Source organism: Rhopilema esculentum, chromosome 11, assembly GCF_057945365.1.
Source record: "Rhopilema esculentum isolate cy_ngs chromosome 11, ASM5794536v1, whole genome shotgun sequence".
NCBI classification, from domain to species: Eukaryota; Metazoa; Cnidaria; class Scyphozoa; order Rhizostomeae; family Rhizostomatidae; genus Rhopilema; species Rhopilema esculentum.
In genome coordinates this window covers 5,295,144-5,311,987 of record NC_142825.1, presented here as the reverse complement: position 1 = coordinate 5,311,987, position 16,844 = coordinate 5,295,144, and the positions used below count along the sequence as shown (strand labels likewise).

Sequence of the window (16,844 nt, the reverse complement as noted above, 5' to 3'; positions counted from 1 at the left end):
TTTCCTAGAATTCACTCAATCGATGCCTGAGTTAGACGCAATTTAAGCTTTTTAATACTATCTCAAACGAAGTATCGATACTAGAGTGCCTCCAGTCATTTTATGATGTATGCATGGTCAGGTAAAAAGAGCAAAATTAGAACATCATGCCTTTTCATTCCAGTCAAATTTTCCAGTTTTAGACATTAAGGCAAACAAATTTTGGTAGATTCTGTAAAGGGTATTCATAGACAGTTTTTCAGTGGGCAGTCTTTTCCAAACCCTATGTCTTCTTTGACGTGTTTTTTACTACAAAATCCAGTAGAAACTCTCCATTAAAATCCATGATATTTTGCAACATTGTAAAACGAATGATGGGAATTTTAACAAAGCTTTCAGTAGACGTTGTTCATCAAACGATCAAAACCACCGAATTTTCAAAACAGTTTTAGTACTAATTCAATAGAATATCCTCGACAAAGGTGAAATTCGCAATAAACTTGTTAATCCGTTTCGTTACCATGCTGTTTGCTCTAATGATCTATTTAAAAGTCTTCAAATAGAGGCAAACTTCTCAATAAAGTAGGACCAGGAAAGAATCAGTAAAAATTATGGACAAAGTTCCACAACTATGTCGAATTGAATGAATTATGTCCACATAAAGAAATTCAATATGAATGACACCGAATTCAACAGTAAAATTCACAAGGAAAGCGAAAGTCTCAATGCATCATTTTGGCAGCCGCGAGCAGTTCTCGTGATATTATCAACCTTTGAATCTGCGAGGTTCCTTCATAAATCTGAAAAACAATATGATGTCAATAAAAATTAAGTGAAACAGATCTTATCGAACAAAAAACAATTTTTGTGATGCTGTTAGGACAAGGAAACTATGCAAACAATAATTCATGCGACTCCCTTTATCTTCATTTCGCCGAAAGTTCAAGGGCCTTTAACAGTCACATAAAATTTAGACCCAAATACGCAAACTGTTAAAATCAGCTCCGTTTTCCATATAGTTTTCCTTCTTAAAAAAAACAATTTTGCAATTTTTTAAATTCCTTTTTTTATTCGAATTTCGATGACATAATGTCTATTCCCACCGTCAAAAGATATAAAAGGTGTATTTTTGACTTTAACTCTTTTGACTGGTTTTAAAAAAGGTGGATTTTTATAATTATAACATCTGAACAGATTAAAGCATGAGACATTTCAGGCATATTCAAAACTCTTAGTATCCTAACAGTGTACCCGAGACGGCAGTAGTACGAAAGAAATCTTCCAGTAGCCATGAAATGACTTTGAAGTGAAAAAGTCTTTGCTACCATACCTGGAAAATCTTGGCATCTCGCATTAATTTTTCAACGGGATATTCTGAGTTATACCCATTTCCACCAAACACCTGTCGACAAAATTTTTTAATCATGGATATATTTCATGGGTATATTTATATATAATTGAGTAAATTTCTTGGACGTTCTCTCACACATTTCGCAAGTCTATCATAGCTCATCAATAAATGGCAAGCCCGAATCCTCGTGATGTGTACGTTTGTTTAAAAAACAACTTGGTTTCAGGGCACTTCAGTCACTTTGTAGAGGTTTGGCTAAAAAGGTTTAATATGTTCAGATATAAGATGTCCTCTGAAGAGAAGATTCTAGCAAATTTAATACGCAACAACAATGGCGGAAAAATCATCGGACCATGGTTCCGTCTTAAAATACATTGCCATAGATATTTAATGCAACTAATATGTAATATGTTCTAATTGCATTATGCGATAACAACAGGATGTTTTATAAGTGTGATCAAGAAGCTAATTTTATCCCAGCTTAAAAACCTTAACAGATATCAGGGTGTCATCGAAACCTACATTAACACCAATTGCTTCCAAAGAGTGCCTTCTAATTTTTTCCAAAACAAATGCAAAAAATGCTTTTGAAATAGATTTGAGCATAAAACATCTCAACTACTTGTAATGAAGTTAAAAAAATTCACAAAAGGCAACATCTCTGGCACATCATGTATTGCCGCATCAAGTAGTCTAATTAAGAAGAGGAAAACAAAAGAAAATTCACATACTTGAACGGCATCAGATGCATTCTTATTTGCAACGTCTGATGCGAATGCTTTTGCGATCGATGCATAGTAGGTATTTCGTCTTCCCTACAAATATAAATATATTAATGGTACAAGTTAATTTACTTCATTACTGCAGCACTTAAAAGGACTGTTTGAAAAAAGTTTCTCTCACATTTACCGATTCCTCCGAGAAATTGGTAAACAAATAAAGTTTAATCAATAATTTTTTCAGCAATGAATCGGATTTTAAGTTTGACACCATGCTCACACGAACGGCATGATCCTTAAGGAAGAGTTATCACTCCGCATGACTATTTCTACGTCAGGCTACTCGCATTTGCAGAGACACACTATACTTACATTAAGCTTACCGAATGATAAATGCAGCGAAAAATAGCGAATCTTCAATTCATACCCTTTCGTTTTCAACACTATCAAAATAATTATGATATTAGCTAACATTTATTAATCAAACAATAATTAAACAGTTTCTTTACAAACACCAACCCTTACACTACAAGAAACAGAGGTATGATGGATAAGTCGGATAGATCTTAAATAAATCCTATTTTAACCATACCTGGTCGATTTCCCAGGCTGCTCGGTGGGTTATGAGCCTTGCAACCTCAACCCCGATGGCCATGTCGGCCAAAATAAATTGAACAGCCTGGTGCTCTGCGATAAACTTGCCCATCGTCTTCCGCTCGAGGGAATACTTTGTTGCCTCATCAAACGCACGTCTTGCCACACCGACAGCTCCCGCTGCAACTGGCGGCCTTGTAAAATCGAACGCGCCCATCGCAATTTTGAAACCGAGGCCTTCAGTGCCAAGAACGTTCTGAGAAGAAAATCAATTTTCCATTTATAAAAGAAAAAGAAGAGTATAGTGTTGCTAAGAAGATAGACATCGAGGGGCCTTTGAGATGATAGGTAGAAATATTTACTTTAATAAGACGAAAAAGAGAAACGACTAGTTAATTTGACCACAAGGAAGGAACCAGCAGTGTATCATAAAATAACTGACTTGGTTTGTAAGCCTTTACTTAATTTAAAATTTGTATCAACGTTTTTAACAAAGTCATACCTCTTTCGGAACACGAACGTCTTCGAAGGTTATGCCCCGCGTATCCGATGCTCTTTGTCCCATATTCCATTCCTACAAAAAGGTATAATGCTATATCATTCTTCGGAAAGTCAAAGGAAGAAATCAAAATTGAAATATTTCACTACTTTTAACCTTGAGGACAACGAATAATCTTTCACTAACGGAAATGTCTATGGACAAAATTGAAATAGTTCGATAAAAATGTCTGCAGCTTGAATGACTTAAGGTATACTCTCCCTAATAACCGAGTTTGAGATAATTTCAAATAATATTTTTCATATTATTCAGAAAACAAATTTGAATGACTTGGAGAGGATCAAACAAAAAAATCCAAATACATAAAACGAATTTGTTCAAAAAATATAAAGCGATATTCAGCTGCAAGGATGAGTTTTAACTAAAAATAAACTCAATAAAAGTTGTACAGGGAATACCCTGCGGCTTTCAATGTACGAAAAGCCGTAGGGAGTGAAAATCTACAAATTAGCTAGTTTGAGAATTCATCAAAGAATTGACCAACAGCTGGTGACGTAAAAGTCGACTTAGTCACAAAATACTGAACTGTTTCGTCTACTTTTGCAGTTCATGACAGAGGCCTTTTCCTGTCAAGCACGAAACACTCGAAGGTGTAACTGGGCCTCAAGTGGATGTGCTAGATGCTTTTGGATGGACACAATGAACATGAAACAAACGAACCTTGCGACCTTTTACGACGCCTGGACTGTCAGCATCTACAATAAAACCAGTAAAAGCTTTGCCGGGCCTTTCATTTGGATCTGTTTTCGCGAGAACAAAGTACCTGAAAAACGGAATGCACACATTTTTAGAAAAAAACAAAGACCATAGCTGAAATGAATAAGTAAAGCTCGACACAATGGTTTTGCTGTCAAAAGCGGAGGGCATTTACATCCTGCTTCTATTTTTAACTGCAGATCTTACGTAAAAGCCAAGTTTGGGGCCAGTAAAGACGTCTGAAAATTTCAATTTAAAGCCGTCAAAACCATTTAGTATTCATACTTCAGGCTTACCATGATCTGCCATAGGTCATATGTTTAATATATGTGAGTTATGCATAGTAGGCATATATTGGAGCAACTGATATAGTTATTCAAGATTTTCCTTTATGTGAGCGCCACATATGTTACGAGATGACGGGGTCACTGATAAACCTCCAGTTGTGAATAATCCTCCGTTGATTTGTGCCATTGCTGCCAGTCAGTTAGAGAATGTTAGAAAGCAACATACATCGCATATCCTCAATTAAGCTAGGGCATTCTCACCAGTTCGCAACACCTCCGTTGGTAATCCACATCTTTTGACCATTGATAATATACTAATAAAAAGATTAAACAAATTAAAAACTAAATCTTACATTAACCATTTAGTCTAAGAAAGTACATTGGTTTCAGCCAACACACAATGATTCTGAAAGTGTCACGGATCTTAAATAAAATCAAAAGCAAATATTTTAGGTTTGTAAATCTTCACCATCAATCCACTGGGTTAAAGTATATAAAAAGCACGTAAAAAGTTTTAATTACTAGCAACTAGAAGCGTTTTAATCGACTTTACTAGAGTTGATGATCATCAAAAATTGTCTTTATCTACATGCCTTTGATAAGACCAAAGCAATGGCCAAGAAACAATAGGACTGATTACGCGATCTATGCCACAGCATAAGCAAGTAAGTTTCGCAATTTACTTACTTCATCTCCTTTTTTCTCTGCCTTTGTCTTTATCCCAGCAACATCTGATCCAGCCACAGGCTCTGTCACACAGTATGCCTAATAACGTTTTAAAGAAAAAAGCTAAGCTAACCTTTCAAAGAATGAAATTATGATAACATATCATTCTCTTATATCATCAACTTTGATGATAACATATCATTTTCTTAACTTGGCCAATCAATAAATTTAATCCGAGAAAAACACTTCTGTTAAACAAATTAACTTTTAGAAATGACAAGAGAAAAGAGGGGTTATTATTATAGGAAACAGGGTTTACATTAGGAAACAGGGTTAACTAAAATCAGAGAAGGATTTAATGAATTTGATTTGTTTAAAATATACCCAGAATTAACAAACTACCTGAATTCTGGATTTACTCACATTATTATTACCCATGTAACATAACGTAATAAAATTAAAATTGTTGATTGACAAGCCATAGCCATCAACTGTAGCACCAACAATCACTACTCACCGCCATCAGGGGTTCTTCTACCATACGTCCGAGATACTTTTTCTTTTGAGCGTCATTTCCAGCATAAATTACGGGGGCTTCCTGTTGATCACGACAAAAAACTTTACAACAATTATGCATACTCCAAGAAAAGGCAGTTGAGACAGCAAAGTAAAACACTGTGTCTTGACAAGATTTTGGAAGTAATGTGTAATGAACTTTCTTAGTATTGAATTATTTGAAAACCCAATAAGTTTGGTAAAAAACCACTTTCGACTAGAAATTTGTGAATCCTAATAGTTCCACTTTCATGCAGTAAAATTCAAATCAAACTATTTTTTTCAGGTTTTTCAAAGGAGTTAACAAAAAACATGCTATTGTTGTAACTGCAATTCATTCAGAATTGGTATAAAAAAAGCAGTAAGAGGAACCTTAATTACAAAGAAAAAAAGTTCATTGCTTGGCATTTGAACAAAACAATAAGATTTCCAAAAATGGACAGAGGAAATGTTCAGAAATGTTTTGACACTCTATAGAGATAAAAAATATTGCTGGTTACCTAAGTCACAACTCAACAAGCTGAATGAACATGTCGTACATACCGCCAAAGAGTTTCCTTCAACAGCAGTTTGAATTCCAGAACAGCCATAGGACAGTTCCTCCACAATTAAGCAGCCAGCAAAGCTACTCAAACCTAATCCACCTACAAACGCAAACCATTACCATATCAAAAATGTAATTGAACAATTTTCATATACAAATAAGGCTGAACATTACTCATATCAACTATGCCTATTTTATATCATATCTTGCATTACATCAACTTTTAATACATCAAAGTTTTAAACTACGTTTTTTGGTAAAATTAGCTGTATACTGTATACCAATCACCATATCACAATATATATGGTTACCAAAAGAATTAGCTATTGGACAAGACAACAAATCATCTGTTGGGGCCCTTTATGTGCATGCTGACCAAGGTGAACACAGTAATTGAATCTCAGATAAAATAACTTCAAAAATTTAGAATGGATTCATGAACAATATTTTCTGGACAAAAAATGCTTGTTACTGCTGTTACAACTTACATTACCAAGAATACAAAAAAATTACAAAAATCAATGTCTTATAATGTTATGACAATCCAAATAAGCTTTTCATTACTCCAAGAGACTAGTTTTTCACAAACAAGTCTCAAAGTTAAATTTCTTGATAATCAGTAGTCTAATTACTTGGTATTGACACTCAAATATAAAAAATAATCAAATAAGGGGATGATAAACATACCATATTCCTGAGGAATGTGACCATTCATCAATCCCAGGGCATGGGCCTTTTTCACAATATCCCAAGGAAACTAAAATTGGTACAATAGATCAAGTGAATAGTCACATGTGATGGTTATGATGTTCCTAATGCATTTGTGGTTAGTTTGCTCTTTGCATGTTCGATAAACACCACATCCAGTATTGTTCTCAGGGTGTGGCTCTTGTTATGTTGTTGTTGTTGTTAGTGTTGAGTGTAGTGAAGACTAGCGAAGCACGTGCGTTGCGTATATGTACAGAGATCCAGGTTTAACAGTGGTAGCAGAGGAAAAAAAGTTCTAAGGAGCGTTATATCAGTGTTTTTGTGCCATTTTGACTGATTTTTGTGTCGTTTGTACTGGAATCTATTTACTTCCTTCCCTATTTTACGTTACGGAGCCGGTCAGGCCCTAGGCCTAAATCACGCACCGTCAGCTATCATGGCCGCCATGAAATTAAATCCACCTGTGTTCAACAGCAGTGAAAAAACGTTTGAGCGATGGGAAGTGGAAGTTCAAATGTGGAGTGAAATAACGGATCTGGAGAAAAAGAAAATGGGTATTGCTGTTGCTCTTTCTCTTCCTGAAAATGAGTCAGTACGGGCGCAGGTGATGGAAAGTGTTCCACTCGATGATTTGAAAAAGGAAGATGGCTTAAGCACTTTGCTCAACTTCATGGAAAAAACGCTCGGTAAAGATGATATGGAGGATAGCCTAGAAAAGTATGAAGAGTTTAAAAATTGTACCAGAGTTGCTGACCAGAAGATAAGTGATTTTATTCTTGATTTTGAACAGAAATATAACCGTATCCTAAAAAAGGGGATTAAGTTACCGCAAGAAATTATTTGTTTTGAGCTTCTAAGTAGTGCAAATATAAGTAAGCCTGAAAAATTGTTGATTTTGTCTGGGATAAATTTTGACAAAAAGGACAACTTGTTTGAGCAGGCTAAGAAATCTTTAAAGAAATTTAAGGGAGATTTGGCTTCTGGTGATGATTCAGGTTCAGCTGCAATGAAATTGGAACCTGCCTTTGTTGCTGCTCCAGAAAATGTTTTGGCAATGGGAAACTTTCAAACATTCAGGGGGCGGCCTTGGTCAAGGGGTCGAGGCTCAAGGATATTCCCCAGTAACAAAAGTCGCAAGATGGCTCGGATTCCAGTGAGTACAGGTGGTGCTTCTGTAAGGCCAATCAATCAAAAGGGCCCTGATGGTTCACTTTTAACCTGCCATGCTTGTGGTTCTTACCGCCATCTAGTTGCATCTTGCCCTTATTCTTATGAAAATGCAAAGATGGCCCAACAAGTTCTTTCAGACCCTGCAGAGAAAGTTGTCTTATTTACTGGTTACAACAAAGATGCAGTGCAAGTTCTTGGTGAAGAAGCAATAAATTGTGCTGTACTTGACACAGCTTGTACTTCTACTGTTTGTGGGCAAAAATGGTTTCAATGTTACCTAAGCACTTTACCAGATGGTGAGCTGATGAAAATACAGCAGACCAAGGGTCAAAAGGTATTCAAATTTGGTGGTGGTGAAGTTCTACAGTCTCTCTTGTTTTGTGAATTACCTTGTAATATTGCTGGCAAAGATGTTGTCATTGAAGTGGATGTTGTTATGTCTGCCATCCCTCTTTTGTTGAGTCTAAAATCTCTTAAAAAGGCCAATGCAAAATTGAACATCGAAAAAGATACAGCAGAGTTTTTTGGGACCGAAGTACCATTAAACTTTACTTCAAGTGGTCATTATTGCATTCCTATTGGAAAAACTGATGAGATAAGGGTACAGGAAGTTTGCAATGTGGTTCTGAGTGATGTTATGCCAGAAGAAAGAAAGAAAATTTTGCAGAAGCTGCACAAACAATTTGCCCATCCATCTATGCCCAGACTAAAAGCATTAATGGCTGATGCTGGAGTGTGGAAAGATCAATACAATGAAGAACTTTGTGAGATTTATGATGGCTGTCAGACATGCAAGATGTATAAAAAGACACCAGCAAGACCAGTGGTCAGTATGCCAATGGCAAGTAGATTCAATGAAAAAATAGCCATTGATCTGAAGAGCTGGAAAGGAAAGTATATCCTTCACATGATAGATATGTTCACAAGACTGAGTGTGTCAGTTTTTATTAACAGCAAATCCCCACCTGTTGTTGTTGAGAAAATCATCCAGCATTGGATTGGAGCAGGATGGGGTGTCATGGAAGGAATTTTTTTTGATAATGGTGGAGAATTCAATAATTCTGAAATGCGTGAGGTGGCTAGTATTCTCAATATCCAGCTTTCCTCTACTCCTGCTGAAAGCCCATGGAGCAATGGTCTATGCGAAAGAAATCACCAAATTACTGATCGAATGCTGGAAATCTTAACAGAAGAGAATCCCAAGACAGATGAAAATACTCTCTTGGCATGGGCAAATGTAGCAAAAAATTCATTGCAGATGTGGAATGGTTTTAGCAGCTATCAGCTTGTCCTTGGAAAAAACCCAAACTTGCCAAACATTATGTCAGAGAAACTTCCAGCACTACAAGGCACCACTTCAAGTGAAATTCTGAAAACGCATTTGGATGCCCTATTTTCAGCAAGGAAAGCGTTCATTCAATGTGAAGCTGATGAACGCATACGGAGAGCACTTAGACATCCTATCAGAGCCACTGATGATGTATTTAATCCTGGTGACAGGGTGTTTTACAAGCGTGATGGAAGTCATAAATGGCTTGGTCCAGGAAAAGTCCTTTATCAAGATGGAAAAGTTGTTTTTGTACGCCATGCTGGTGTATATGTTCGTGTGTCAACAAACAGACTAATCAAGGATGTAGACTTGAAAAATGATGATGTGGTTGTTGATCAAAGGGACACAAATCCAAATATGTCAGTTCCCTTGCAAAGAGATAATAGCTCTTGTGCTACAATCTCAACGCCACAGCTATGTGAAAACCTGGGTGCATTAAGGGTTGGTCAGGAACAAGACCCTGATACCCAGCACCATGCACATGATATGGAAGAGCAACCACAATTTGCATACCAACAAAAGATCTCATTAAGAAAAAATGACCAGATCGAATACAAGATAAATGAAAATGATCCATGGATTACAGGGACAGTTTTAGGGAGAGCAGGCAAAGCAAGTACATCAACTAAATACTGGTTCAGTGTAGAGGACAAAGACACAGGCGAAAAGAAAAGTCTTAACTTTGAACAACTGAGTGATTGGAAAAAGGTAAATGAAGAAATTGACTTAGTGACTGTCTCTGATACCAAATCTACTTTAAGTGATGTTTTGCAAGCAAAACATGTTGAGCTAAGGAAATTAAAAGATTTTGATGTTTACGATGAAGTTGAGGATGTTGGTCAGCCTTGCATATCCACTAAGTGGGTAATAACTCAAAAAGATGGTGGGATAAAAGCCCGTTTAGTTGCCAGAGGTTTTGAAGAGACCCAATATATTGAAAGTAATTCTCCAACAGTTGCAAAAACAACCATGCGAATACTTCTGGCAACTGCTACTAGCAATGGTTGGACAGTAAAATCTAGTGACATCACATCTGCCTTTCTTCAAGGAAAGCAAATTCAAAGAGATGTGTTCATCAAACCTCCTCCAGAAGCTGCGCAGAGTAATGGGGCACTGTGGAAACTTAAAAAGACCCTTTATGGGCTAGCGGATGCTGCGAGACAATTCTTTGACAGTGTAAAAGAGGAGTTAATCAATCTTGGGATGAAACAATCCAAAGTTGATTCATCACTGTTTTACATGACATCAAATACACAAGTTACTGGTGCTCTGATTATGCACATTGATGATTTTTTGCATTGTGGTAATGAAGTTTTTGAAGAGAAAGTTTTGAAACCACTTGCAGAGAGATTTACAGTTGGGCGACGTGCAAAGGACAATTTTACATACATTGGTTTTGACATCAAGCAAACCCATAAAGGTATTACTATCAGTCAAGGGGCATATGTTGAAAATATTCAAAGTATTAAAATTGATCCAGGAAGAGCCAAGGAAAAGAAAAGCCCCTTAACATCTGAGGAACAGAAACAGTTCCGTAGAATTGTTGGACAGTGCAACTGGGTTGCACAAGGAACAAGACCTGATCTTGCATTTGATGTTGTTGAAATGAGTTCAAAATTCAACAGCAGCCAAGTGTCAGATCTTTTGAGGGCCAACAAAAGTTTATTAAGAGTTAGGCAGCACAATTCAATCATCAGAATTCCACATCTTGGACCTTGTAAGAATTGGCATATTCTTGTCTTCTCTGATGCATCTCTTGCCAATATGTGTGATGGTGTATCTAGTATGGGAGGTCACATCATTCTGCTACTTGGAATGAACAATGCAGCTGCTGCTATAGCATGGTCATGTGCAAAGATCAAAAGAGTAGTCAAATCTACTCTTGCTGCAGAAATGCTCAGTTTGGCTGATGCATTAGATCATGCAATTTATCTACAACAAGTTATTTCAGAGCTTACTTCATTTGATGACGTTCCCATTGATGCTTTTGTTGACAATAAATCAGTTGTAGAAGCTGTCTACTCCACAAAATCAGTTGAAGACAAACGTTTGCGTATAGATGTTGGGTCAGTTAAAGAATTGTTAGAGAGAAAAATCATAAATAGTGTTCAATGGATTCCAGGGGAACAGATGTTAGCTAATCCATTAACAAAGCTGGGTGCATCATGTCTGGATTTACTGAAGTGCATTCAACAGGGAAGAAAACTATTTTAAGGATTTCTTCAGTTTAAAATTGTGACATTTTGACTTTATTTTATCCGCAAAGAAAAAAAAATTATAGTTAATGTTATGTTGTTGTTGTTGTTAGTGTTGAGTGTAGTGAAGACTAGCGAAGCACGTGCGTTGCGTATATGTACAGAGATCCAGGTTTAACAGCTCTCAGGGTATTACAGCGTGCAACTGTTTATTCAAATAAACATCAATTACCAAAACCTCTCGTTAGCCACAAAATGCTACAATACAGAAACTTTCACTTTGAAATAAAACTTTATAGCATAACTAATTTTAAATTTATGGAAGCAATAAACACCTTTTCTCTTTTAATCAGCCACTTTAATTGCATCATGAAAATACACAACTGGAGAGCCAACAACCACAAATACAATTAATACAAAAATTGGTACAAAAATTATGGGCTTGCCTCTTGAGGCAAGAAAAGTCCTTGCTTGCCTTAGACAAGCTGTGAGCCTCTTCCATAGATTTGAAATGAAATACAAATCACTGGCCTTAAATTTCTTCCCTAATTCATTTTTTAAAAACAATACAAAATTGACAGTTGCATGATAACCACATTAAGCGAGAAACTAGGAATAGTAAATTTTGTCATGTTCTATACTCTAAAAAAATATATCTGCCTACATGGCATTTAAACACTTTATGACAGACCAGTGAAAAGAAAATAAAAAATCAAAACAAATTTCATTAATAGAAAATCGGGATCATCCTAAGGTTCATTGTGGGAAAATGGTTGCTATTGCAAATTTTAAGGCTTCTATGAATAATCCAATAATTCCAAAACAACAAAAAGGCAGAGACAGAATGGAGATTTATTAAGATTGTGATGTGATTATGAATGTGTTGTTCGCACAACTGTTTCTTTTGCATTTTTGTCAAGATGGTTATCAGGGGGTCCTTAGTAGAGGTTTTGTCACTTTTTTGTGTAGATTCTATAAATTTTAAAGTTTAACAAAGTCTTTTAAAACAGTAAAAGGGATAAGTGCTCAGAAACAAAATTTCTACCATACCTCTCCAGTTTTGTCAAAGTGGGCAGCATTGGGAATTATTTCATCTTTTGCAAATTTTCTTGTTAGTTCTTGAAGCTCATTCTGTTCATCTGTAAATTCTAGGCAATTAAATAGAACAACCATAAATAGATTATCTAAATTGATTACTTTTCTAGTCAAAGCCAAATGTTACTTTGCTGATTTTAAATTTACTATGAAAGGAAAAACACCAATTGGCATTGATTTTGTTTATGGAAAACATTAATGAAATACAAATTTACTTTTTAAAAAAACCAGGCTATAAAAGCTGGGAAAATTTGTGTTAACTTTTCGTTCTGTTCTTCTCTATAAGCAACAAATTCTGCAAATACAATGCATAAAATGATGCAAAATGTAATAAATCAAAGGAAGAGGTGGCAGGTTTAAAAATTTGTGTATTATTCAACAAAGATGCAATGACGAGACTTCTACAGACTTGACTGAACCAAGATACTGGATTAAAACATAACAATGAAGCAAGAATGAAAGTTTTCTGTCTCACCAAATGATATGCCACCAAGTCCAGCAGAGCTATAGCATCTCTTGGCTAGGCTTTTCTAAACAGAATTAATTTATCACAATTCTTGATACAATTCAAATTCAAGCAAGCATTATAAAGTAGTGATATATTTAATAATGTATATTCTATATTATGATTAAAAATAACATGAAAATAAAAGGAAAAATTGAAGAGGCAAGCAAAATTTAGCACTGGTAGATGAGTCAGACTGGAAGACTCAGATGGACCAGATAACAAATAGCAAAACCTCTTCACGATGGCAAAAAGGCTTTTTTTAGTAACTTTGTCACTAGTTTTTTCATCAAGGAGTTCATGTTTTTTTACAGAAGCAAGAAGCAAAAATTTGCTTTAAACAACCATGGAGAGCAATTTAATGAGCACTTGAAAATGTAAAACAATACTGCCAAAAAAAACATTGTTTTCAAATAATGATGATTAAACTTGAACTATCACTTCAAATGACTCCAATGTTATGATATACAAGATTTGTATAAGAGTTTATACCATTAATCCTTTGATAACATTTTATACCTAATTTTATACCCAGTTCCTTTCAAGGCAAAGTCTACAAAAATACATTTTAAAATGAAAATGCTATTTTCCATGCATCAAAAATACAAACGCGCAGAAAAAATTTGAGAGCTGAATCATTTGAAAATTTAATGATATTTGAAAATGATTAGCTTTCATTTGGAACTTGAATATTAGATTCTTTATCATTGAGAAGAATACGCAAAATTTCAAAAACGTTTGTGTGTAGATATTGCCTAGACCTGTTCACATTAAATGTGAACAGGTCTAGAGTGGAATATATTTGTATATATTCCACTCTATATATCATACCCAGGGCCTAGGGGTGTGGTGCTATGGGAGCTAAATTCCCATTGCTAGACAGAGCAAATTTATAATTTTGCTACTATTTTTGCAACATTTTGCTACTATTCAGAGGTAATACTGTAAAACTTCCAGGAGTTGATACTAGAAACTGGCTTGCCAGGGTCAATTAAGAGGTGTATGTATGCACTATTGGTATTGGACACTTGCAAAACCAGACTCTTATTGAAGCTCTAACATTTAAAGTGTAGGCTGTCCTAAATTTTCATGCATACCAGGGGGTTTGGGTTTGTCCCAACCCTGAATCTTTGAAATTATTTAAATGAGTCAGATAATTTGATAGCAATCTCAAAGTGCCCTTATTTGATAGCCCTTATCCCAATGCTCACATCAAAGAATATGCAAATCAGGTGCACACACCACTTGTTTCCTGAATTTATTCTATTATAATTGTTAAGAGACAAAAATACCTAAAGTGCATTTCTGGTCATGCCCATTTTGCTCTAGACATATTCATTTTACCAAGTGTACAAAGATAATTATTAGAAATATATTAGTGTGCATCTGTCAGATGTTAAAAGCTGGCTTACTTGACTAGCCTGTGTTATGATTGTTATAGGCAAAAGAAACTCTTTACGTTTGGACCAAGGTAGAAACTGTGCTTAGGTTTTGTATATTTCATATATATATATACTTTCATATTTCATTTCTAGAGTTGCCCTTCAACAAAGCTGATTAACAAGGGGCCCTAACTAGAAAATAACAATTACAATAATAATACTTTAAAAAACCATAATATTAATAGCAGTACTCATATTTACATAAAATAATATACAATAGTTATAATAGAAATAAAAACAAATGTCCACTAAATAGAATGTTTAAAACTAATCAGCGTTGATGCCTGCTGGCTCAGCTGAGAGGCTATTCTACAGTTTTGCTCCTCTATAAGAAGAACATTTTTGCCTATTTGCTGTGTTTTCCTGGGCAGTCTCAGGTCTGTTTAAGTATTACGGAGGCTGTGGGAAGCACAAGGTGAGTTACGAGTGTGGGGCTACAGAGGTATTCTGGAGCCAACTCATGCAAGGACTTGTACATAATTATGTTTGTTGCACAGTTTATAAGTTCTTCAATGGTCTTCCATCCCAGCGTCATTTGAAATTTATAGTGGATAAGTGGTCTTCTTGGAGCATCAAAGCTACTATTTGTTATTACCTTGCAGCACAGTTTTGAAGTTTTTGCAATTTGGTAATTTCCGTTGAACCACAGCAACCCCAAACAAAGCAACAATACAAAAAATGATGCTCCACTATACCTGTATAGAGAGTTTTCAAGGATGCCTTTGGCAGGAAGGACTGAACGCCGAGGTATTTGGTTGTTTGGACTATGCCAAGCTCTTTTTTGCGTATCTTTAGGTCCAACTCCTCATTATGACATTTAAGCATTTTATGCTCTTGCTGTTGCAATAAGCATGGAATGAGTTTTGGCAAAATTCAAAGTAAGTTTGTTGCCTTGCAGCCAGGTGTCTAATTTACTGAGGTCATTGTTAATAGCCTAATTCAGCTCAGTTAATACCAGAGGATCGATAACACAGGCTGGTGTCATCAGCATACATGGATACAACTGAATCCTGGACAGCCTGTTAGAGGTCATTGATATAAATGAGGAAAAGTGGGGGGCCAAGACATGAGCCCTGTGGCACACTGGTTTCTATGTCCCTAATTTCTAAATTGATGCTGTTTACTCTAAAAAACTGTTTAAGAAAGGTAAGACTTAAACCAAGAGAGTTCTCTAATTTTTATACCTAAATGCTCAAGCTTTAGGCAGAGAATCTCATGGTCAACAGCGTCAAAGGCCTTTTTAGGTCAACAAATACCAGACCCACAAACTGTCCAAGATCCAACCGACTGTACCAGTCATCAGTATCTTTTAGCAAAATGTTACAGTGGAGAAAAGGTGCAAAAAGCCAGATTGGTCACCTGAGAACATACCATTTTCCTTCACGTACTGGTATAATTGGTTGAAAACAAGTTTTTTAAAGAGCCTTGAGATGAACTTGGCCACTTCACCTTAAAATTCGTGGCGTGGGCAGTGCTTTGTGCTGGTGATATAATAAGCGAGGATTGCTCCTATCTATTTTCCTCATGGTTAATTAACAGCGAAAAATTTCATAAACTCATACCACTAAATCGGTTGCCCGTTTTGAAGACAACTTCCTAGCTGTGCGCATATTGGACGACGAGGCAGATTTCACAGAAGAATCGACCCTTCGCGAGATGCAGGATCACTTCCAGACGAGAAAGTAACCTTTGTACCGTTTGAAAACAATACATTCGTCTCATCTTCAGTTTCAGCGTGAGAACGAGACTGGGGTGAAAAGTCATGTATGGGGGCGTACCTTGCCAGTGCTGACACCGGAAAACTTCCCGATGCCCCTGCTCCTTTGAGAAAATAGGTTAATGCAATCTGAATATGTAATCAACGGAATTGCTTTGAGTACACTTTTGGATGAGTATTTTGGCTTCTAGTGTTGCTAACATTGAACAAATGAAAACGCGGCCTGACGTGATCAATTTAGCAGTGAATATTGATAAAACTAATTTCATTCCTCTTCAACATTCTTCACCTGAAACTGTATTAAAATTGTCAATCCTTCTATCAAGCAAGTTTGTTATGTAAAATCTCCTGTAGTCTTTTAAGAAGAAAATGTTTTATGGAAGTATCGCTTGACAGAACTCTCCAAAAACTAGCTAGAATTTGTAGAGAATGAGATACGACTTTGCACGGCAAATTTTAACTATTTTAACAATTAGTCTCATCTGTTTGGAAGAAAAACATGCTTAGAAAGTTGTTTGAAATATATTTAAGATGAACAGGTTTAGATGAGTTGATTAGACTTAACTTGCTAATGCAAAACATCTTTCTATGTAGTCAACTTAAAAAAGTTCTGGGGTGACTTTGACTTACAGCCTTTGAAAAACAGTAGCAAGTTGAGTTTGTTCACATCCTGTTGTGATGCTTCATGCTGACCCACTATCACTTGGAAACTATGTTAAAGGAAGTATTGTG

At 35.9% G+C, this 16,844-nt stretch overlaps 1 protein-coding gene across 1 annotated transcript; it reads right to left on the bottom strand.

Moving 5' to 3' along the window:
- Positions 1–600: 600 nt before the first annotated feature.
- Positions 601–16,116, bottom strand: LOC135693220 (medium-chain specific acyl-CoA dehydrogenase, mitochondrial). The gene is made up of 14 exons (XM_065211630.2): positions 15,958–16,116; positions 12,924–12,978; positions 12,404–12,501; positions 6,638–6,707; positions 5,950–6,050; positions 5,369–5,449; positions 4,873–4,950; positions 4,447–4,499; positions 3,863–3,965; positions 3,146–3,217; positions 2,642–2,899; positions 2,062–2,145; positions 1,310–1,381; positions 601–779 (listed from the first exon to the last, which is right to left on the bottom strand). Exons 1-14 carry the CDS (start codon positions 16,003–16,005, stop codon positions 702–704), a joined length of 1,251 nt encoding a protein of 416 aa, XP_065067702.2. The 5' UTR covers positions 16,006–16,116; the 3' UTR covers positions 601–701.
- Positions 16,117–16,844: the final 728 nt, after the last annotated feature.

What these genes read in the sequence shown, in the direction of transcription:
- LOC135693220 (XM_065211630.2), bottom strand. Translation starts at nt 16,005, where the DNA reads ATGCGCACAGCTAGGAAGTTGTCTTCAAAACGGGCAACCGATTTAGTG. An exon ending in AACGGAGGTGTTGCGAACTG is followed by an intron (nt 3,966 to 4,446) that starts GTGAGAATGCCC and finishes TCCGTTTTTCAG; the next exon opens with GTACTTTGTTCTCGCGAAAA. An exon ending in GCGTCGTAAAAGGTCGCAAG is followed by an intron (nt 3,218 to 3,862) that starts GTTCGTTTGTTT and finishes ACCTTTTTGTAG; the next exon opens with GAATGGAATATGGGACAAAG.